The sequence below is a fragment of the Terrapene carolina genome, unplaced genomic scaffold, assembly GCF_002925995.2.
Source record: "Terrapene carolina triunguis isolate 2854851 unplaced genomic scaffold, T_m_triunguis-2.0 Scaffold89, whole genome shotgun sequence".
Lineage (NCBI taxonomy): Eukaryota > Metazoa > Chordata > Testudines > Emydidae > Terrapene > Terrapene triunguis.
The window spans coordinates 32883008-32907257 of NW_020664440.1; the positions used below are offsets into that span (position 1 = coordinate 32883008).

General features: G+C 41.9%; 1 protein-coding gene across 2 annotated transcripts in view; it reads left to right on the forward strand.

Moving 5' to 3' along the window:
• The window catches only part of FAM120A (family with sequence similarity 120A), a 113016-nt gene extending 98716 nt beyond the window's left edge, over positions 1-14300 (forward strand). The window contains exons 15-18 of one of the 2 annotated variants that reach the window (XM_024199489.2): positions 383-520; positions 2026-2167; positions 9077-9173; positions 13681-14300. In XM_024199489.2, the coding sequence (XP_024055257.1) occupies positions 383-520; positions 2026-2167; positions 9077-9173; positions 13681-13992 (689 nt within the window). In that variant the 3' untranslated portion in view covers positions 13993-14300. The remainder of the gene's footprint in view (positions 1-382; positions 521-2025; positions 2168-9076; positions 9174-13680) is intronic. The other variant, XM_029911219.1, reaches the window with a different exon arrangement.
• The last annotated feature ends 9950 nt before the right edge of the window (positions 14301-24250 follow it).

The following is a 24250-nucleotide window of genomic DNA, read 5'->3' on the forward strand; positions in this document are numbered from 1 at the left end:
GGAGCGCTGCTTTACTGCGTTATATCCGAATTCGCGTTATATCGGGGTAGAGGTGTATTTCCTACCCAAATAAAGGGGTACACTTAGTGGCTAGGAAACACATAGGCCAAGGTTGAAGTTACTCTGGATAGGACCCTCTAACTGGTGGTGAGTTGCTCCTGCATTTCATCAGCCTCTGATCCGTCTGGGCAGTGGGGCTCTCATGTGGCTCTAATCCCTCTGGCTGCTAAACCAGCAGCCTTTCTCCTGCCTTATGTGTTGAATGGCAGTAGTCACTGTGGCTCTAAAAGGAACATGGCAGCAGCTTATCTTTCAGGGAATTCCCATATACCCAGCCCCCTCACAGCTTTTCCCCTGTCTTTCTTTACCCTGGGTCTAACAGGAGTCTGTGGCTTTGGAGGCCCTTATGGGGAAACAGTAGCAACAGGCGCTTACCGGGCCTTCCGGGTGGCAGCAGCAGCAGGACACTCCGGAGCCTTCTCTGGCAATGACAACAACAGGACTAGCAAGTTTCAGGGCGGTAATTATACCAAACCCCTTTTCTTAGAGCTTCTGGCAACAGCTTCTTTCACTTCACAGTCTGGTCTCAGGCTTTCCACTGGCTGCCAGTTTTCCTGTCTCCCTAACTGTCTCCAGCTATCACTCTTCTAGAACCTTCTCGGGTTGCTGTGAACTCACTCACTGACTGCTGTATTCTACCGGAATCTTTTCCCTAAGTCCCTGTGGCAAAGTGGTCTCGGTGCCAGTCTGCCTGTTACATTCTTGTTCCAATATAAAAATGCTTTAACATTTAAGTAGAAATTCTGTCTTGTGCTTCATAATGTTAGGATATGTTATAACAAGCTCAGCTTTGCTTGGATATGTTAAAGATTTTCTACAATTGGAGAGCAAAAAGGCATCTTGAAAAAGTGACACCGTAGAAGTTCTTGTATTTGTGTTACTGTTAATCCATCCTTCATTGGTGCCTCATGTCAGTTTGGATTTCTGGCCTAAGTTAATATAAGTGTTTAGATTTCTTTGTCCATTGTTTTTCTCTTCTGTAAAAGGGGACACTAGAAATCCATGAATTCCAGTTACTTACATGGGCTACAGGTTTCCCACATACCTAGCTGTATTCTCTAGCATCTATGCTTCTATTTAAAAAAACAAGCAAATATTTCTAACACTCTTGCAAAAAATAACCTTGCCAGTGTAAACAGTACACAATTAAAGCTGAAAGAATTGTATAGAGAAGTATGAACCATCTGCATTTAACCAGGGCTGTCATTTTTAAGCATATTAACCTTTTAAAAACTAACTACATCTGCATAAATGCCATTTTTAACCCTTTCATTGCTGATGGTCTTACCAGTAACATCTAGCTCTAGTGTGCTTACCTGGATTTCTGGAAATATGTTATGCCCTGATCTAGCATTAACTTTTAAGGACACTAGACAGGTATAAAAATGCAAATTTTGAATGTCAGTGATACTGATATTCTCTGTTTTTTGGATACTAAGGTTTTTGCTTATGTCATTAAAAAAGGAGGGTAAAAGTAGTGTTTACAATTAAGTCAACTCAAATGCTATTTCTATAACATAGTCCAATGTTAGTAATTTTTTACTGACCTTTCTTGTGTATCATGCTGATGAAAGTACAATAGTAAATCTAGGACAAGAGAATCTAAAAATAATTCCTTCTCAGTTACCTTCATGCTATCACCTTGTTTAAAAAAAATCCTTACATATTTTTCAAAATTTCCCTTCAGTCTCTCAGTATCTATCTAAACATTATTTCAAATTACTGAAACTCAAGTAGTCACATACGAGTATTTATTTTTTAATTCATTTATTTTAATAAAGGACTTCTAGACTCCAGTTTTAGCTATAATTTCTTTAAACAACCACATAATGAAAATTAGTTTCACAGTATCAGAAAAGGAAGCTCTTTGTGTAATGAAGATTGACAGAGCATATTTTTCCATTCACTAATAACTTTGATTTTATGATTGTAAAGAACAATTTTTGGTTTTGCGTTTATGTGCAGGAGTCCAACCTATTCCTTCTCAGGGAGGGAAACTTGAAATAGCTGGCACTGTCGTCGGCCACTGGGCTGGAAGCAGACGTGGACGTGGCGGTAGAGGGCCATTTCCTCTACAGGTGGTTTCTGTTGGAGGACCAGCAAGAGGGTAAGTGCAAAACCACAGAAACTGTTCTTAACATAATTCAGTGATTCGATACACTAGAGAATCCAGGATGGGGGAATGAAGTGACAGCAGAGGTTGCATAAAGTATTATGATTACATTTCTTTCTGACTTGCATGTGGAGTGGACTAGGTAACAGTAATGCCATTACTCAGGAGTTCAAGAGCACTTGTATGTTAATTTTAACATGTTTTTTCTCAGTAGGTCAGATAATGGTCCTGTACCAGGATATGACTCAATAGTATTTCAGTTACAAGGTTCCCAGAGATTTATGATCATTATTTGTGTTATAGTAGCATTTAGCAAACTTAATTGGGATTTCAGCTCCATTGTGCTAGGCACTGCACAAATAATTTAAACCCCAAAAGTTAACAGGAAATTAATATATTTTGTGTCTATAATTATTTGCAATCAGGTGTAGCTTCAAAGGAGCAGAGTAAAATAGGTGTATTAATATCTCTTATATAGTAACTTCTTCCTCACTCTTCCCCACCATTTACAAAATAGTATCAAACACCTAGCATATAGGCCACATCTGGCCTCAGTTGATGTGGTTGTGGCCTGCATAACATTATTAGATCATGCAAAATCTAAACTTTTATTTTTTTAAAAAAGTTTATAGCCCCTCAGGTTTTGAAGGTAGCCCCTCAAATGTGAAGTGAATGTAAATGCAGCCATGTCTTCCTGGGTCCGCGGGTAGCCAGAAACAATGAGTCTGGGAGGCATGATTTCCCCTCCCCCTGTTAATTTAGTTCAGATATAAACTATAAAGCTCAATGCTAACTCTTTAACGTCATTATTGACTATTTCATTGCTGATCATTTTATTGGCCAGAATAGGGAAGTGGGTAGAAGTGAAGCCCTTGAATAGGTAGAGAAAGAACTGGAAGTTGCTGCAGGGAGGGAAATGCAGAGGGGAAGACCAGAAGAAACACAGTGACAGGCAAAAGGGAGGCAAACAGAAAAGAGGATGGGGAAGGAAGGAAGAAAAATAAAGGGCAGAAATAATAGTACTAAAGGGAACAGATTTAGATATACATAAAGATGTATTCTGCGCTGCTTCTTTGTACAAACAATCCTATGGGCTTCAGTGGGAGTTGAGCTTTGAAATGAGGACAGTATGTAGATATAAATTTATTTCACAGTAATTGGGACTCCTTCCGACACCTCTTTCCACATGGCTTCCCAAGAACTCAGTTCAACACCAGGTATTGACACTTCAGGTATTTTTATGTGACACATAGCAAAGCGATGCTGAGTTGACCAGACTCAAGCATAGAGGGTACCACACATCCAAAGTTGCACAGAAAACTTCTTCCTTTATATACATTTACACATTACATTTACTATACACTGCATCAAGTTTTGAGATTGGCTGGGTTACTTTGTAGGAACTAATGCCTGTACACCATGCTCTGTCCACACCTTACTTACTTTTTACCTCATCTTCCATTCCAGGCTTATCTTGTCCATTGTAAATGATTCCTTGGGGGTTCCACCTTTTGTTGGCTAGTGGAGGTTTCTGTCTCTTAGTTTATTGACCCATTTACCTCTCTTAGTTATACTCCTGAGGGTATTCTGTGCCAAAAATTAAACATTTTTGTGCTAAAAAAATTAAAAATTCTGCACACAATATTTTAAAATTCTGCAAATTTTATTTGTCAAATAAATGTGGAGGCTCCAGCATGGCATTGGGGAGCACAGGCCACTGGCTGCACAGAAGTAGGAGATGTCTCCCTCCCCCGGACACGGATTCAGCGGTGAGGCTGCACCCCCAACCCTTACACAGTGCAAGGACTGGGCCTGCCCCAGAAACACCTCAGGGCCCCGTCCCGCCACTCCGTGCCAGGTGCGGGCAGTCAGGCTCAGCAAGGCAGGATCCCAGTGTGGAGGGACTTAGTGTGGGGGGATCCAGGTGTGGGTTGAGAAGGTTCTGTGTGGGACAATCTGGGTGCGGACGGCTCAATGGGGGTTCTGGATGTGGGGGGGGGTCTGGATGCACAGGGGCTTGGGGGGATCTGGATGCACAGTAATGGGACTGTGCATGGGGTTCCAAGTGAAGGTGGTTGGGGCTCAGTGGTGGGCTGGGGGAAGGGATAGAACTTGGCAGGGAGGTCTTGGGTGTGGGGGGTCCACATGCTGGGGGAGTGGGGCTCAGTGAGGGGCGGATCTGGGTGCGGGTGGCCCATTGGGGTGGTCCAGGTGCATGGGGAGTGGGGCTTATTTGGGGGGTGAGGCTTGGCGGGAGGGTCTGAGTATGAGGGGGTCTGGATGCACAGGGGTTGGGCAGATGGGGGAGCAGCTCCCTGTACAGGGATCCCTCCCCCTGCAGCTGAGGAGTGATGGATGCAGGAAAGGGGGGGGGGTGGAGTTTGCAGAGATTCCTGCAGCTGGGGGAGACATCTGGGGTTGGGTTTGACCCAGACATAAATTCTGTGCATGCGCAGTGGCGCAGAATTCCCCCAGGGGTATAGTTAGTACAGACATTCTGTTTCCAGCCTGCTGATCCATTTACCTCCCTAATCCTGTCTCATGTCAAGCCAGGCCTATAGTCCACTGCTTTTGCTTTTCTTCTTTATATTAGTATTTGTTTTATTTGCATTATATTCCTGTTTTTGTGCTTTTTTGTAAGTTTATTACTCAGCAACATATTAAGACAAGAGTAGTTGTAATTATTTAGACTATTATTAATACTAATATTAGTAATAAAAGTATGAACCAGGGAATGCAAGCTTCCCTTTTATAGTATAGCTTATCATTTTACATTATAAGATTGCTCTGCCTTTAAAACATTCTTTTGTAATTTTAACTTTGCTTTTATTTTAATTACATTATAAAAAACTGGTACAAAATATTTTTTTTTTCATTTATTACCATAGGAATTTTAGATGTGGAACAGAACATAGTCCAATTAAAATAACATTCCCTGGGTCCATACCAGAAGTGGTCCATTTCAGCTGTTACACAATACTTGTTATTACCAGCATAGGCAGTTTTTACTTTACCAAAGTCTCAGCATTTCAATCGTAGTGTGCAATTTGGAGACTGTTCCCCCAGAGTGAACCCAGATGCTGGCAACTTTGTCTGTAAGATCTTACACCTGCCTATGTAAGTGTCCCCCAGGTGCAAACAGCCCTGCACATTTGGGGCTTTTCAGAGCTTGCATTGCCTTGCAGCAGTATTTGAGGAGGAAAAATATTGTGTGGGTTGAAATGCTTTTACATTTACCTTTATGGTATTGGACCCTTGTTAATTTTTTTACCCTGCACCTTCTAGTGTTACCTTTTCTGCATTAAATATATAACTTTTTTGTGGTGATAAGAAAGCAATTTTCTTGCTCCATATCACATAAGGCCGCTTTTACTTTGTATATCATGTATTTTTTACGTTACACACATTTTTAGAACACATTGACTTAATTTCATACTTAATATTTAAACCCTTTTAGTGCCATTTCCCTTACTGTTAGGTAGTGGCCCTTACAGTAAGGGATATCTTCTTAATTTACTCCAGATGTATGGATTTTGGGTTTATTTCAGTGTTGTCGCTGAGGTTACTTTACCTGTGCCAGACAAGTGTCATCCAAGTCACGGCACCACTATATGTTGGGATTTCATCTGAGACTTCTTTCCACTTGGCTTCCCAAGAACACCATTTGACTCCAGATTTTGTCACTTAGGTATTTTTATTTGTCATGCAGGAAAGCAATACTGAGTTGATGAGACTCAAGTATACAGAGTAGGTATACAGCGTACTACACATCCAAAGTTACACAAAAACATCTTCCTTTATATACATTTATACTTTACGTTGCATTTACTATACACTGCATCACATGTTTTGGGATTGGCTTGGTTACTTTGTAGGAACCAATCCCTGTACACCATCCTCTGATCACACACTGTTCATGTACAATTTACTTTTCCCCTCATCTTACGTTCCAGGCTTATCTTGTCTATTGTAAATGGTTCCCTGTGTGTTTCCCCTTTTCTTGGCTAGTGCAGGCATTAATAGACATTAATTAAAAGGGGAATCTGACTCTATCCATAGAATGAGTTCAATATCCCGATGTAAGCTAAATATAGTACTTCTGATTACAACACTGTCTGTGGAAGAGTTCTGGTGATGTATATTGCCACAGTCAAGGGGGAGGGGGTCCAAGAACAGAATATCCGTGCATATAATTATGATATGTAGTGGCCAGGGCATTACCATTAGTTCTTTTGAAGGCACCCTCACACAGACAAGCAGATGCACAGGGGGTAAGTGATTCACTTCACTCATTTGCATTGGAGAGGAGCCCTTCTATTTTCTGGGTCCTAGAAGAAGCAAATGCACAATCACTAGCACCCAGACACCTATAATCAGGATGCTAAACTGACATCCTTAATAGGGATCTCGCTGTGTCTGGGGGAGCAGTCAGATTGCTGCAAGGATGTAATCATTTCCAGCAATACCTAGATGGAAAAGAGATGTAGAGACACTCTCTGGTGGTAGCTTGCTAGAGGGAAGATGAACTAAAGACGCTATGTTTGGGTAGGCAGTTTATTTTGGGAGACTTGTTACCACCTCCAAAAGCTGAAATTCTTTGCAATGTCAAACCTGCTCTCCTGTAGCCAAATCATAATGGAAGCTCACCTCTCTGTATCTGGAGCTACTAAAAATGGATCATTCACAGGGGGAAAAATGCCATTGACCAGAAAGTGGCAGTCCCCATAAAGGGCTGACAGGAAATACACACTTGTGTCAGAGTCCTCTCAAAACAGGTGTTTGAATGATTGAGGACTTCATCTGTGGACTTGATTTTCTACCAAAGAGCAAAAGTTACTCTGCACTGAAAACTGAAGACAGGGACACCATTGTCCATGCTTTGTCACTTAATCCAGCTCACTTTCTCATCTCTTCTCTCTTAACAGAGGGCAGATCACGTCCAGGCTTACCTTCATTGTTCTCTCTTGACTCCATGCAACTTAATTCTCAAATGGCTTCTCTACGCAATCCACTGATTTTCAGTCTTCTCCATACCGTTAAGTGTGACCAACACACTTTCTTTAACTTTGATCCATCATTATCCAATGAGATGTGAAATCTGAATTGCAAAAACCTATTTTTCAACTATCTAGAGGGCACAGTCACTTCATCCTAAATATGATTAGTAAATGGGATGGGTCTGTCTTGTTTTCTTTGTAAATTGATTGAAAAATGCATACCAGATTAAAATAAGAGTAGTCAGATGTGTAAAGTATTCATTTCCTCTTTTGGTTTCCTTCTAATTCCATTTTTTATTACTTATTATTGCATTGTGGGTGTGCATACAGAGACTGGGGTTGGCACTTGAAGTGAGCTAATCTAAATTAGACATAACACAGCAAAAACGACAACAAATTGTAGGAGTAGAATAAGTGGAAACATTGGACCGGAACTTGGCTCCTCCTTTGACTGCTTTGTCCCACTCTGGCACCACAAAGCAGCCTTAAAGCTAGCAAAATCAGCTACTTGGAGACTCTCCTGGCATAGGGGCATCCTCAGGTTGTGTAGAGCCAGCTATGCAGAAAAGGAGGCATGGATGGCGAGCTGCAGAAATCACCGGTTGCTGGAATGGCTCAGTGGGGGCTGGTGCAGCCAGCAGAGCATAGAACAGCCCTGACTGAGACTGCTCTAACCTCCTAGGGAGGTTGTGGAAGTTCCTTGGCCGGGGGTTTTCTAAAGGAGGCTGGAAAGCCATCTGTCTTAAATGGGTTAGACCCAACAAATACTGCATCTTGGCAGGGGGTTAGACAAGATGACCCTTGTGGTCCCTTCTAACCCTATAGTTCTTTGATTCTAAGTTGCTCCTATGGACCTGATCAGCCCCTGGCTGTCCTATTTCTCATTCCTGTTCTGGGCCAGGCCTCAGGCTCTGGCCCACTGGTTTTGATATACATACTTGGAGTAAAGTCAGGAGCAGCCTGTTGCTGTTAGATTCCAATACTGACAATGAAAGCTAATTTATAAGTGGAAGGAAAAAAGCTCCTGACATTGTGGGTAGAGTACATTAAGGTTTTTGTATGTAATTGCTTACTGTAAAGCATACATTTGGGGTGTACATGGGTCTTCCACCCCTGGAACCTGGGTCCAAAATTTGTAATGAAGGGCAAATTAAAATCTGTGTGGATCTCATCTAATCCTCATTTAGATAACTTGAAACCCTGCTATATGATTTGGTGTGACTGGAGCTCTGCTTAAGAGTGTCCCAAAGCTATAAATCATAATTAACAGAGTGTAGCAGAACTGTGTTGATAAGCTTGTACAGTGTCTGCCTGGACTAGGTGTGGTTCAAGCGACTCCATCCCTTTCATAAGCACTTAAATCACTGACCAACTTTAATATTGCAGCAGCTTTGCATTGTTGAATTATATTTTTATGTGAATTCTCCTGAGTTACACATTGTGGGTGGAAAGTATTATTCAGTGGAAAGAATGGTCTTATGAATATAAATAAATAGTTCAGAATGGCTGTCTTTTGCCAGGCTTTTAGTATATATGCTAGCCACTGATGGAAAATTGGTATGTATTTTAAAGGAATTTTAAGGATAACTTGATAGGAATTTCCATAGAGTTTGAAAGTACTTCTCCATTGCTTGTTTTGAAGTGAAATTGTGAAATAGCCATTTTATTGCTAGGAAAACAAGATTTTAGAAGCAGCAATCATAGACTTTACACTCTCACAAGTAATAAAATCTTAAAACACTGAATGATTAATCAGGTTGTTTCTTGGGATGGGGAGGGAGTGAAACTTTTCTATAATAATTAGTTGGCATTAGCAAAAAAACAACAACCCTTTTCTATTTAGTTTAAGGTATTTTTAAACAAAGTTTAAATGCATTTGTTGTTTGTTTTTCTTTAATACACATAGGCGTCCTAGAGGAGTTATTTCCACTCCAGTGATAAGAACATTTGGAAGAGGTGGAAGGTACTATGGGAGAGGTTATAAAAACCAGGGAGCAATTCAGGTAATAAAGTGGTGTGATTTACTTCCATAACTCTGGTTTACAGGCTAGTGTGGTCACAGGCTCCCTAGGCCAGCAGGAGTTGCTGATGACAGCTCTTGGGAGAAGGGCAGGATAGAGTGCTTCTTGTACAGTAACTCCTCACTTAAAGTCGTCCCGGTTAATGTTGTTACGTTGCTGATCATGCTCGTTTAAAGTTGTGCAATGCTCCCTTCTAACATCTGTTTGGCAGCCGCCTGCTTTGTCCACTGCTTGCAGGAAGAACAGCCCCCATTGCAGCTAGCTGGTGGGGGCTTGTAACCAGGGTGGACCGGCAGCCCCCCATCAGCTCCCCACTCCCCTAAGTTCCCTGTGCTGCAGCCGCCCAGCAGGCAGGCAGTCAGCAGTTCAGCTGTCCCTCCCACAACTGCCATGTGCTGCTCCTGCCCTCTGCTTTGGAGCTGCTCCCGGAGCCTCCTGCTTGCTGTGCAGGGGAGGGGGAAGGGGGGGGCTAATGTCAGGCTGTCCCCCTCCCCCCTGCTCTTGCACCCCACTTACCCCTTCTTCATATAGAGCAGGGAGGGGACACAGACTACCGAGAGAGCTTGGGGCAGCAGCTGGCTGTCTCAACTTCCTGATCCACTTAAAAAGACAATGCACTTAAGAGTGGGTCAGCTTACTTAAAGGGGCAGTGTGCATTTCTCTCTCTCTCCCACACACAAGGTGTGTCTCTGTCTGCTGTGCTTTCTCCCCTCCCCTCCATTCCGGCTGCCTTGTAGAGTGTGAGAGGCTACATTAACAACAATGTGTCAACCCTTGAGGGCTCAGCCCCAGTGCTAGTTCATTCCCTGGGAAATATCCCACCCTCTTCCACCTCAACCAAGCTTCACAATCATCATAGCTGTGAACAGTATTAAATTGTTTGTTTAAAACTTATACTGTGTGTATATCTATATAATATTTAGTTTTTTGTCTGGTGAAAAAAATTTCCCTGGAACCTAACCCCCCCCCTTTACATTAATTCTTATGGGGAAATTGGATTCGCTTAACATCGTTTCGCTTAAAGTCGCATTTTTCAGGAACATAACTGCAACTTTAAGTGAGGAGTTACTGTAGTTACCATGGTATATATACTGGTCACTGAAACAATAAGCTATATGTACAGTGATGACAGTTCTCCCAGTGTTGTTCCATCTCATTCAGAAGCAAGCTTTAGTTATCTGATTAGAGGAGAAAAATGCACCCTGCTATGAAGAATATGCCTAGGCCCCATGTGGACAATCCTGATCAGCTGAAGGGGAGGGATATGGGACCTTAACTGAAATCAGTGAGCAAACACTAAGGAGAAATATGAAGTTGAAACAAATTGGTATTTTACATTCCCCACGGCCAACTCCCCCAGTTTTTGTTCACTTTCATTCTGGTCCCCCAATTCCTTTTAAAAAAAAATACAACAAACCAAAAGGTAATGCTAGGATTCTACCTCTAGAGTACTCATTGTAAATACTAATAGGAAATTATGGAACAGCCTCTGTCCCGTGTGAGCACACAGTCCCATCTTTTGGTAATGGTACAAAGAGTCCATAAAGCATAGCTTCTACCTTTTCCATGGTTCTTTGAAATCATGTAACTGAAGCAAATTGGTGTTACACATATAATGCCAATTTGTTTCAGCTTCACATTTCCCCCGGTTTTGCTCAGTCTTTCATTCCAGCTGCTCAGCACTTTTGCGAGTTAAATGTGTCCCAGGGGAGATGGATTAGTGGGCAGCTAGTAGACGAGGTGGACAAAAGTACATGATAAATATATCATGTGGCTCTGCGTTGTCACATGGATAGTAGCAGATAGGAGTTGGCGGGGTGGGGTGCTAACAGCTAGAGGAGTGCTCTCTTGTGAGAGATGAGGGAACTATTAATTTCAAGTAAAACTCTTTTCAAGTTTTCTAGATATAAAAATTCAAGCTTGTTCTATTTACTTCTTTGTAGTTATTGCATCCTATTTTTCTTGTCAACGTTTGTGGAAATTAATCTAAATTTCAGTGTGTGTGTGTGTGACATCTGGTGTTAATTTCTGTATTTTTAAAGCTTTAATTCTCATTCCCAGCACCCCCAATGTAAAGTATTCTGCTGGAATTTTGTACTGAATTTACAGGCCTGGAAACAGAGGGCCTCTGTTTACCGATAGAACCAATATAGTATGTGCACAGCAGTCCAAGTTTGCTAGTGTCATAAGTCTCTTTCCCAGGGAATACCTTTGAGATTGAGAGGGTAGACCAGTCTCCATGGTATGTCAGTCTTTGGGTATCAGACAGCACTTAAAAGCAAGGAAAAGGATATCGTAAGGAAATGAATATTGTAAATCTTCCACTGCAGATATAGGGCCAGATTTTGATACCTTTCCTTATAATTAATCATGTTTATTATGGTAGTGTGTAAGGGCCAACCAAGAATGGGGTCGCATTGTGCTAAACACCACACAAATACTGTAGTAGGTGGTCCCCACTCCAAAGACTTTACAGTCTAAGTAGACAAGACAGACACAAGGTGGGGAAAGAGGTAGATCACACAAGCAGAATGAACAATGTGATGGCTGCAAATGTCATGTTAGTTCCAGTTATTTTTTTGAGGGGTAGGTATAGTTAGGAGGGGTTCAGCTAAATGAAAAGAAAAAGAAAAAAGGGGATAGGAACAGGGCAGGGGAGCAGAGGGTAAGAGGGGCAGGTGTGCAGTGAAGCTGAGATGTGAAGGCTGAGAGAGGAGGGGGAAGGTTGGAGCAAACAGCAGTCAGCACAAAGCAGAGCAAGTACCCACAATAAGTAGCATCTTACCCCTCAAAGAGTTCCAATGACTTAATTGAGACGACTTGTAATGTAAGGTGCTACTCAGCAGAAGTGGAGGAGACAAGTTGCTGGTCTATAATGAATACATTCTGAAGACGTATAAAGAAATATATATTTTGTCACAGGATAACATCCTTAACTCTGACTCGAAATAAATGCTGTGCTTTCTTAGTAGTTTCAAAATATCAACACAGCAAAAAACAACCTGAATAGGACACCTAAAAAGAATATGTGACCATTGGTGACACAATATTGATCAGCCTCAAATGCAAGGCTACATAACATACATAAGTTCACTTCATATTGATATTATACACTTTCCTAGCAAGCCACCTATGCAACACTAATATTAAGGGACAGCAATTTGAATATTTTACCAAATAAAAAAACAGCAATTCAGAAATACCTTAACTAATATTTCCCATAGTTACAGTTAAGATTGTTTTTGTGAAATTGGGGGCTGTGTAAGATTTACACCATGTCCTTAATGTATTCATTTATTTGCTTTTTTGCTTTAATCTACTTCTGTATCTGAGGACACTGTGGAGAACAGCTAGTGTGCTTTAGCAGGGTCCACATGGACATTTAGTGCCTGGCAAGCTAGTGCGGGGTAGATTTACGCTCCATTTTGCCACAAACTGGAGTGTGTTCATGTAGAAAAGCCCTACATGTTTTGTGTTTGTAACAATGTGATAAGTTGTCATTTAGCAATCTAAATTTTAAAAAACCCCGAAGTTTTATTGCCGTGTGTTTTGGAATTGTATGGTTTATTATTGCAGCTAATGAAAAGTTAAATGTAGTTTTAGTTCTCAAGCCCTATAAGTCTACATTTTCAATATTAGCTTTATGGCTTTATTTCATCTGTAGTATGTTTTCTGAGTATTTATTGTGCATTTTGTATATAAGTCACTTTCATGGGCTCTCTCTTACATATGCACAGTATATGGTATTACGTGAAACTACTCGTACCTTTGTTAAAAAATATTTTATATTGTATTTGAGAAGTAGTATGTGATCATATCATTAGACTACATTGCGTGCAAATGAGAACACAGTTAACGTCGTGTGCTAAATCTTAATTTTGGCATTTCCTGACTCTTGTTTACTTAATTATACAGTCCAAACAGTGTAATTATTTCACCTGGTGCAAAGTGCAACTTCCCACGGGCATGTCAGAAAACTGGGCTGAGCTAAAAGGTGTTCACATTAATTTTCCTTTAAGGACTGAAATTCTTTGAATTATGGTAATCATAATTATGGTAGCCAGCTCTGCCATTTTTGGCTCTTGGTCATAAAAAGCCAATTCTGAAACTGGTTAATTTAAAAAAAAAAAAAGTTGGTTTCTTTACTACATAAGCCAGGGGAAGCCCAGATATATTGTCTCTGTTATTCCCCAAAGGTGAAATTGGCATTAGATGCTTTGTTTGACCTTGTGCACACCTTCCACAGTGAGGTAAATTTTCCGTGTCTGTAGATTGAAATGTTCAGTCTTTAAATCCGTGCTAATCTGGGAATTTAGTATGGTATGCCAACTCTTGTTACAACAGTAGATTGTGTTTTGAATATTCCAAGTTAACCTGTAATAGTTCTGTCTGTGTCCTACAGCACACTATCGGAAGTGGTGTCAAGATAATCAGTTACAAATGTACAATGGTAGCTTCTTTAATAATGTATTCTCTTTTTTTAAATTAGGGCAAACCTCCTTATGCTGCTTCAGCAGAAGAAGTGGCCAAAGAACTTAAGTCAAAATCAGAGGAATCTAAATCCTCAATTGTGTCTTCAGATGGATCCCTGGCTGAAAATGGAGTAGTGAATGAGGAGAAGCCAGCTTCCCAGATGAATGGGAATACAGGAGACGTCAGGGGTTCCAACCAGTCTGAAAGTGCCTTGAGTAATGACTCTAAAATGTGCAATACAAATCCTCACTTAAATGCACTAAATGCAGACAGTGTTTGCCATAAAGATGATACTCTTGAGGCTGCTGTCTTAAAAAAAGAAGAGTAAACTTATTTTTTATAGAGGGTGAAGGATGTTGGGAAGGGTCAGGATTAGGAATATCTGGAAAGAAAGAGAGCCTACAGTTACGTACATTTTTTCCTTTCCGTAAGAGAAAAATGAGGACTTTGGAAATTCGGATCCCTCTTTGGTGTCAGAGATTTAAACAACACATTTTTAGTTTTAACCAGTTGTAGTCAAAATGCTACAATAAAACAAAAAAGAAAGAGAATGAAGAGCATTTGACTCCCGCACTTAAAATGAAGTATACATAAAGTTTAAACTGGTTATGACAAAAGCTTGTAGTTTTGTTTCTTGAAATATAAGGAAAACAAATTTTGGCAGTCTTTAAGTATATATAGCTTAAAATATAATTTTTAGTACTTGGCACCATATGTATGCCATTATATTTGATTTTGCATTACTGTGTCACAATAAAGCTTTCTTTAAGGCTTTGATTTCATGATTATGGGGGAAAAAAGGCACAACCACAGTTTTTCTTTCTTAAATTTCATCACTGTTGATGTGGTTCTTTTGTGTTAAAATGTGCAAACTATCGAAACTAAAAATTATAGAGTAATATTGCAGTTCTGCTGATTTTAAATATACATCATACATACTTTACAAGGAAGTTAAATGGAGATAAACTTGAAATCATAGAAGATACAAATGACCTTTCAAAATAAACATAATGTGTTCTGAAACTTTTTGTGACTAATACCATGCATCCGTGATCAATGAACTATGTGGTTTTGAATCAGACGTAGACCATTAGTACTACTATTTGAGCTAAACTTCTGCATGGTTCATGATTTTTAAAGTGTGTAGTTAATATTATGCATGTTATTGTCCTCTTTCTTCCATTCTTACAAGTACTGTGCCCATTTGCAAAACAAAAAGCTAATAATCAGTAATAGTCCTATAAAAGATGTTAACTATGTTTAGTCATTGACTGATCTTGCTCTAACCTTAAAATTTTGTGATTATTGACCTCTGTTGCATTTATTCTAAAACTTAAAAAAAAAAATTATCTAGCCGTTTTTTGAATATCAACGTTACCCTGGTGTACTCATTGCTGTATGCATTATTGTTCTCTGTTGCTGTTTTATGCCTTCATATTAGCAAATATGAAATTCTGTGAAAAACAAAAAAAACAAAAAAAGCTTTGATCTTCAAAAAATACCCCCTTCTGTAGCAGGAAACAAATGGCTTGTTCTTGAGAACTTTCCCATCAAGAATTTAGTATAAGCAAATATACCTGTATCATTTTGATGTTTTTGTTAGTGTTTCCAAACTTAATGTACTTCAAAATCAGAATCATTTCTTTATATTCGTTTTCATATAATTCTCCTGATGCTCTTCATCACACATTAGTGATCAGAAATGAGGTGTAATTCCCCATTCCCTGCCCGCAAGAGCTAAGTAGGTATCTTAATGTAAGTTGAAGGGAGTTCTGCCCCAACTCATGGATTGTGCAAGAATGAACTACTGTTGGGTTTGATTGGTTGTAGATGGATTGTGGTGTGGTGTATTTGAAGGCTATTGAATGCAACTTACAATGCTTAATAAAAATCTTTATTCTTTTAGTATAAAATAATGTATGCCTTTTTTATTGTCATATAGACCTTTAATTAAACATATTGTGAATAAGTTTTCCTGTGCACAAATAAGCTGGTTGTTAGTGAATGACATGATCTCCTACTAGCAGGTAGAGACAGGAAGCAAAGCATTTTGTCATCATCCTTATGTAGGGGGATGGCGCCCTTGATGAGAACAATGCTCAGTCCTAATCATTTTGTTGAACAATGCAGGTTTCATGACTTGGTTAGTAAGTTGCAAGTGTTCAACTTAACTGTTGAGGGCAGCTACAAAAATATAATTGGTCTGGGGAGTGGGGGGAGGTATATTTTCTCTGAAATATGACATAAGTTAGTCACCAAGGCCTCCAATTCAAGGCCCTGCTGGCAGAGAGAATTAAAAATGCAGTAAATAACAAATTGTGAAGCAAAATAATTATTGTTGTGGTTACTTCAGAAACTACCGTATTTTTGTATTAGCAAAAATGGATGAAACATTGAAAAGCAGAATTTCAGAAGCTAAGGTGCTAGAATCTTCCCAAGGAGAAGCTTTTATTCCCAAAAGAAATGATGCCCTGTGCCCTGTTCTGGTTCTCTGCAAATTGAACAAATAATGAAGGAAAATCAAATTCCATGTGGCTTCTCTGGCAAACATAATCTCTTCTCTCAGCTCTCAGAACTGATTTGGTTCCTTGCTCTTCAGGATGCCTCACTAGCTGTGTTTTTTGCCTTATGGAGAGGCTCACGATGAGCAGCAGCCACTGCCAATACAATGTTAGGGTGAAAGCAGTACCCTGGATATTCACCAAGTGCTTGTTAGGGCTTGCCTGCACAGGAAATGTTTCCAGTTACATGGTATAGTTATACCACTATAATTCCCTGTGCAGGTACTCATATTCCAGAATGAGAGGCTCCTCTTGGTTTAGCTTAAACCCCTGGCCAGAGCAACATAAGCTAACCCAAAAAAGGCACCCTAATTCTGGAATAAGAACATCTACATGGGGTTACACCAATATAACCATAAATTGACCCCTTAGCTTATACCACTATAACTTTCCAGCACAGACAAACCCTTAGTGGCTGCTGCTTCTCTCCAAAACAGATCTATTGTTTTATTGTCTTATATGAGCGCCTAGAGGCCCTGATAGAGCTTGATACACATTGTAGGTGACAGGCCCTGCCTTGAGGATTTCACAGTCTGAATAGACAACACTTATGCAGGTGAGATAAGGGAAGTATTCTCCCAGTTTTAGAGTTGACCATGCCCAGCTTACACACACAGAGGTGTTAAATCCTGTCTTAAAACTAAGGCTACGTCTACACTATGGACCTTGTAGCGGCACAGGTGTACTGCTGCAGCTGCAGCGCTATAAGGTCTTCCGTATAGCTGCTCTATACCGGCGGGAGAGCTCTCTCCTGCCCAGCATAATTAAACCATCCCCAATGAGTGGCGGTAGCGATGTTGACAGGAGAGTGTCTCCCGCCAACATAGCGCTGTGAGTGAAACTTACGTCAGTCCGAGGTGTTTTGGTTTTTTTCATACCCCTGACTGACAAAAATTTTGCCAGCAGAAGTGCTAGTGTAGACAAAGCCTTAGTAATGTTTTTAAAATGTGTTAATTAAAGCACTTGGCTAACAGTTTCAAAGTCAGCCATTTTCCTAGTCTAGACAGGGTATAGATAAGACAGGATTGGCAACCTTTGGCACACAGCCCACCAGAGTAAGCCCCCTGGTGGGCCAGGCCGGTTTGTTTACCTGCTGTGTCCACAGATTCGGACGATCACGGCTCCCATGCTGCTCCAGGCCAATGGGGGCTGCAGGAAGTGGCAGACAGCACATCCCTCGGCCCATGCCGCTTCCCGCAGCCCCCATTGGCCAGTGGGAGCCGCGAACGGCCAAACCTGCAGACACAGCAGGTAAACAAACCGGCCCGACCCACCAAGGGGCTTATCCTGGTGGGCCACGTTCCAAAGGTTGCCGATTCCTGATATAAGACCTGGAACTGTATCATAGCCCTATTGTGCTGCATCTGTACCACAGCAAACAACTTCCCAGCAGCTCTGCTCAGAGCTCAAGTATTCAGGCTACTGACCATTGGATTTTATTGGCAATCCTCCCTTCGCCGTTGTCCTGTCCCGTATTTCTGCTGGCAGTCTGTATACCCATTGTCCTGTCTCTCCTTATTTCTCCCTGCTGGCAGTCCATGTGCAGACTAGTTGATGTTGCAATCAGAATACTGCACCCTGGGTAAAGGTGTGGTATATTAGCCAAAAATATAGGCCACCCCTTGTCTCAGAGTGAAGGGGCTGAAGCCAGCTCCTTGCCATGTGTGTCTGTCGTTGGTGAGTAACCAGTCAAGTCCCAACAGCAGAAAAAAACCCAATGAGAATGTGTTCATGGACAGTGGTAGGACTTGGGTGGGGGGGGGGGGTGGTCAGGCTGGAGTTTTTCTTTCTTCTCCATGTGGAGTGGTGAGATTAGGAAGATCAAGACTGTCCCTGTCCAAAAGTAGGAATAGATGATATTCTTTAATGTGTGTGTGTTCTGTCTGTGTAACCCATCTTGTTTTTACGGGCAACTAAGACATCATTACCCCCCTTCAGAATGGGAGCCAAAATGAGAGAGTGTCTTCCCTGCACAACAGTGTGATTTATACACAGAGATTTATACATAGAGATAACTGTCCTGTGTTAGCGCTCCCAATGCCCAACATTGGAGACAAGGCATAGGTAGATTCTACCTTGAAAGAGCTGGTCGAGGTGAGCCCTGTAATTCCTGCCTGGGGTTGACTTCGACGGCAAAGTTGAGGAAGAAACTACAGATTATATGTTCATGTAACTAACTCAATTTTTAAAACACACCTTTGATTTTATTTTTTCCGTAAAGTCAGAGCTCTAACGACTCTTAATTTTCAAGCAACTAACACGTAAAATGAGACAAGATGGGTGAGGTAATACCTGTTATTAGAACAACTGGGGGTGAAAGAGACAAGCTTTGGAGCTACAGAGAGGTCTTCTTCAGGTCACTTTGTCTTACTCACTGACAGAGGTTGGTCCTAATATCCTGGGATCACCATAGCTACAACAATGCTACTGCTAGCATGTAAAATGTTTCTCTTGGAAGTGTTAAACTGTAGCAAGTGATGGAGCCTGCCTAGAAGAAGCAAATAAAGCAACAGGGGTCCTTAAATGATCTGCCTGGAATGAACTTTGCTGCCTTAGCTGCCCCTCTGCCTTTTTGTTCTTTATTTGTAGAATTAGTTGCTAATCATTTTAACTGTGGTGTTAACTTTCTAATAATGATCTGTCCAGGTTCCAGTTAATGTATTGTTCTATCCAATGTTTCATGAGCCAGGTGGATAATTACTGACAATAGGGCAGATTTAGGGCCTTCAGTAAACTGTGTTGTGTACTGAAGGGCTCAGGCTTAAATGGGTGAATTTGAAGGGGTCACAAATTTGTGGAGAGAGCTGATTCTGGAAGGATAATACTGATACCTACCACTTGTATATTATAGCAGTTTTCATCCATAGAGCTCATATATGAGGGTAAGCTTTATTATTTCCATTTTACAGATGGCAAAACTCAGGGACAGAGACTAAGTGACTTGATATGTCCTGTAGCGAGTGAGTGGCAGAGCTGTGAGTAGTCTCTACCCCTCCTGACCCCCAGGCTAATGCACTAGGGTATTCAGGAAAATCCTGTCTTTTCTCCCACTGCTCACAGTTGTGTTTAAATGACATCATTTGATTAGATTATGAAGATATTAGCTTGTCTCAACCTTAGCTATATTGTACTCCTGCCCCTGCCCCCTTATAATAAAAGTGGATTTCTGTAATGCTTTGCAATGTATTATAGGGTCGTTGTAGCGCTAACGCAGAGATGCTACAGTTATCAGTTCATCAGATAACACTCTGCAACTGTTCCTAGAATTCTGTTGGCAGAGAGCCCTTGGCTATAGAACATACTTTCCCTGGTGGGCAGGGTTGGTATGTTTGCTCTCCAGGGTCGTAGTAAAGAGGCGTCTCATGGGTGTATTTTAGTGTAATTTAATATGTGTGTGTGATGTGGGTGATAGACTTTTGGGGGTGGGGGAGAAGCAGGGAAGTCTTGCTGGTCTAGTGATGGGCACTGTTTTACAAATACCTGTATGTATATCCATATGGCCGCCTTCTTGATAAGTACAATGAGAAAACTGTATGCAAGTTTTTCCACAGCTAGCGATCCTTAAGGAGTATGGTTACTAAGGCATGAGCTAAATCCCAGCTCCTGGGGTAAAAGGAGTTGATAGTACTTAATGATACGTTTGCTGAGACAGAACCCTTGAGCTCCACTGCTGATGCTTCGCTGATGGAAGATGAAGAGGAGCAAGGTGTAGTGAACCGGTCCCTGGACTGGGAATCGGGAGACCAGTGGTGAAATCCTGGCCCTATTGAAGTCAATGGGCATTTTGCTTTTGATTTCAGTGAGGCCCTGGATTCTGTTCTGGACTCTGTCACTGACCTGCTGTGTGACCTTGGACAAGCCTCTTCCCATCTTGGTGCCTGTGTCTCCCTTCTGCCCCTTGTCTGTTTTGTGCATGTAGATTGTCAGTTTGTGAAGGGATTGCTTCATTCTGTGTTTTTGTACAGCACCTAGTGTGATGGGACCCTAGTCATGGCTGTGGCCTCTAGGTGCTACTGTAATGTGAATTAATAATTAGAGCAAGGAAGAGCTTCTTGCATTAAATGTGCACTATACATCCTTAAAAGACAGTTCCTCAAATAATAGATATTGGTTAAATCTGCCTGGTGCCTTTGATGTGCTCACTGGTAACTATGTTTGCTTAATTCTTTTTCTCGGCTTTTTTATTGTGTGTGTTGCTCTTCTCCCCTTTGGATGCAGCATTGCTCCCTAGAGGTTTCTGTGCCCCGCCCCTCTTTTTTTTTTTTTTGGTCCTCCTTATTTGATACATGATGCTTCTTAATCTGTTCTGAGGGCTAAATCCTTATTAAATCAGTGTGGCGAGGTATAGTTGCAGACGGTACGACAGCTGGAAAGGAAGTTAAAGAAAAAAGTTGAAAGGAGAGTTTAATGAGGCAGAAAGGAAAGAGAGAGTTTTTCTACCAGAGGCAACCTTCTGTTCCCATCAACAAGGGAACATTCTGCCCGTGGAGTCCACAGAACCCACTTCCCTCTTCGCTGCCTTGTCGTCCTGAAATAGGAGCATCTTTGTTTTGATCTTAAGAACCTCATGGGAAGAAACATTCTTGTTTGATTACTGTGGAGATGTCACTTTCCTGCTGAGTTTAACTGAAACCTAGCAGCAAAGCAGTTTGCTTCACCAACCTGAAAACACAACAACAGTAAAACCTCTGGGTGGATACATTGCCTTGCTCCCCATCCACATTGGACACAGATGTGTCTAGCTAACTCTGAGACATTGGGGCAGTGAAAACGTGGCTTAAACAGGAAGGGAACAAAAGGATCAAGCTTTACTAACTGGTGCTTCATGGAAGACCTCTGACAAATTACAGTGAATCAGAAGTAGTGAGATTCTGCTAGAACAGGACTTGGACAGCCTATATTGACTGACTGTCCAGGAACTAGAGGGATGATGGAATGAAGTTTGGCACAAAAGGAGAGGGGATGTCTGAAGATACTGAGAGATGACTGGTGCAGAGGAACTGCTTCCCATGCTGACAGTAGTGTGACAGCCTAGCTTAGGTTAGGTGTTGGGAATAAGTGTATGTCAGTAGGTTTCACTGGATAGTATATTTCAGTTGCCACTTTTCACTGAACAGAGGCACCCTTTATTGATTTTTAACTTTAAAACCCCGCTCTCTGCAAAGAAATAAATTATTTCTGACTACTTCACAGGAAGAGAATTTACAATGAAGTGGGGAGGGTGGAAGCAACCACTCTATGGCAAACCGAGAAGGCACATTGGATGGATACACAAGAGGTGAGCATTTTTGTTGTTGTTAACAGACATATGCAGATAAAGGAGACTTCAAAACAAAACTTTCTAATGCCAGTTCACCGGGGATTTCAATTCCCCTGATAAGGAAAAGAGTAAGGGACGAGCAAAGGTGCATGGTTCTGAAGATAAATACTACAGGATGTTAACCAGCTAGATCAGAAATTGTTTTGGGCTTGTTTCTAGAGACCCAGCTAAGTACTGTATAAGATGATAAAGCTGGTGAATGTGTAGGCCCACTTGTCATATGAAATGCTTACGGTACAGTGGGATTTTGCAGCCCAATCCAGGAGTGGTGACAGAATGACACAACAGTTAAGCAAAGGTCAGTGAATATACTGTAGAAAAACAGGAACATATTAAACTGGCAACACTTTAATTATGTCATTGTATAGCTATTTTATTATAAAAATCTGACTCCTTATGGCACTAAATAGATGCCATTGAAGTCTGCCTTGCAATCTGATAGATGGAGAGCGCTTACATGGGCTCCTGTGCAGAATTTCTGAATGGCCACATGTCCTTTGCTCCTTCATTCACTGCCAGTGTGAAAAAGCTAAAGGGGGCAAAGGGATGGGTCTGTGTCTCTGGGAAGCTGCAGGACAGAATGTTAGAATCCAGAGTCTCAGTGACACGGGGAAAGAATTCAGATGAGATAAGGGTGCAGGCTGAGGAGGGAAGGGGATTGAGACACTTCTGTGCTGAACTCAGCACATGGAGTTCATTTCTTTTTTGCTTTTCCATAGGTGAGCCTGTCCCCAGAGAACCCAGAACCAGCAGTGCTTTGGCTGAGTCAGGTGGCAGAAATGAGAGGAGAGTGGAAGGGAGGGTGAGTGCTGGTTGGCTTGTAGGGGTAACTCAGCAACACTCACACAAGGTTGCCTACACCAAGTGAACTTTGTACTCCAGAATAGTGCCTTTGAGGAGGCCAGTGGCTGCAGAGATGGGAGGTGGATCTGATCAGATTCCCTAATTTCAGCCCTCTGGTGGTCTCCTGTCACTAGTCAGTAGTTGTGAATGTGATGGGTTGTCTGTGCCGTTTGCGGTGATGAAGCCTCATTCCATCCTGATGCAGTGTGTGGGGGTACAGACTGAAGGCATGGTGGCTTTCTGGAGGATGAGATTCAGAACAACTTGGAAACCATCTCAGTTCTGGGGACTGGAGAATTAATTCAGACATTCATAGAAGTGCCTAAAATCCATTAAACTGCTCCCACAAATCCCCAAGGCCTAGCAGCCCTCAGACCCCAGCACAGTTGGAGAAGATTGTTGCTGGGGTGTAAATGTTGTTCGCGTCCCTATTTGGATAGACTTGCCTGAGATGCACAGAAGGTCAGGTCCCATCTGGGCTGCCATTGTGTAACAAGCTGTAGTGCCTATATGTGTATATGGGCACAGCCAGCTTACATGCTCCTCAATGAACCAGCAGATTAGCCGGGGTGGTGTCTGTGTACTTATTACTCTCTCACAAGTTTAGCACCACAGCAGCAGTAGGTGGCTTCATTAAAATGCCAGATGATTCACTGGCTCCTCTTGTGGTATGCCCTACACTTGCCCCTGTCCAGGAAATAGTTCTGGGGTTAGAGGAATTGTGGGAACATCCTGGGACCTGAACCATGTTCCCCCACTACAGTCATGGCAGGCACATGACCCAACCTCTGTATGATTATCTGGAGGGACAGTTCGCCCTCCAGACCATCCTGCCTGCCCTGCTTGCCCGTCCCTGGGACCCAACCTTGCATACCGAAGAAGAGCTTCTCCCTGCAGATCTCTGGGTGTGGAGAGGGAGTGATAATCTTGGCCTTTTTCCAGGACAGCTCTGTAAAGACAGAGGCAACTCACAAGTAGGTTGCACTGATGTCCAGGCATAGGAAACGACTGGCTTAGGCAGGGGCGATGGCCTTGGGCTAAAGTCTCACTCAAACCCTTAAGTATTATGCCACTATTTGGCCCCTTTGTGCTAGCCCTGCCTCCAGTGCCTTCTGCAGTGATCTCTGCAGGCTTGAGGGTTGTGGGAGGCTTCATGATGATTCTGTTGCCCACAGTGAGTAGAACCTGGGTAGAGGATTTGTTGCCTTGGGCAGCTCCACTGATCAAAACTGGCTGTGAATGACATACAGCAGTTCATCCATCAGCTCCATTACAGTCAAATGTTCAAGTGCAGCAAAAACCTGTTGGAGGAGTAACAGATTCGTGCACCTACATGTTAGTTATCAGTGTTCCCATTTGTTTAGGTGGGCACTGCTGTCTTAGGGATAGAGAAAATGTATTTCTATAACAGATCTTTTTTTCTTTGCCCTACAAGGGGTCCTTTAAGTTCCTTTTGGAAACCCAGAGGATTCTGCCACCACATTCCCATTTATATGTTATCTCCTCTGGGGCAACCATCTTTCTAGCTGTGGATAGCTGGATTCCCCTCACCTCTCCCACTGGACTAAGTAGACTGCCTCTGGAACTAGCCTAGCTCATGCCGGCCAGGATTGGAGGAGAGTTTGGGCTTCAGATTTGTATTCCCACCTAATTATACATGCAGGTCTCTCTTTGCAAGGAAATCTCCTTGGATGACAGTCACTCCTAAGTCTGTCTGACTGTCCAGACAACCTGCTGGACCTCACTGAAGAGATTTAGGGTACTTAGCATTGAAATCTGGATGGTCACCCTTAGACTGGGGAACAACAATTCTTCTTTGAGTGATTGCTCATGTGTATTCCACAGTAGGTGCAGTAGCATAG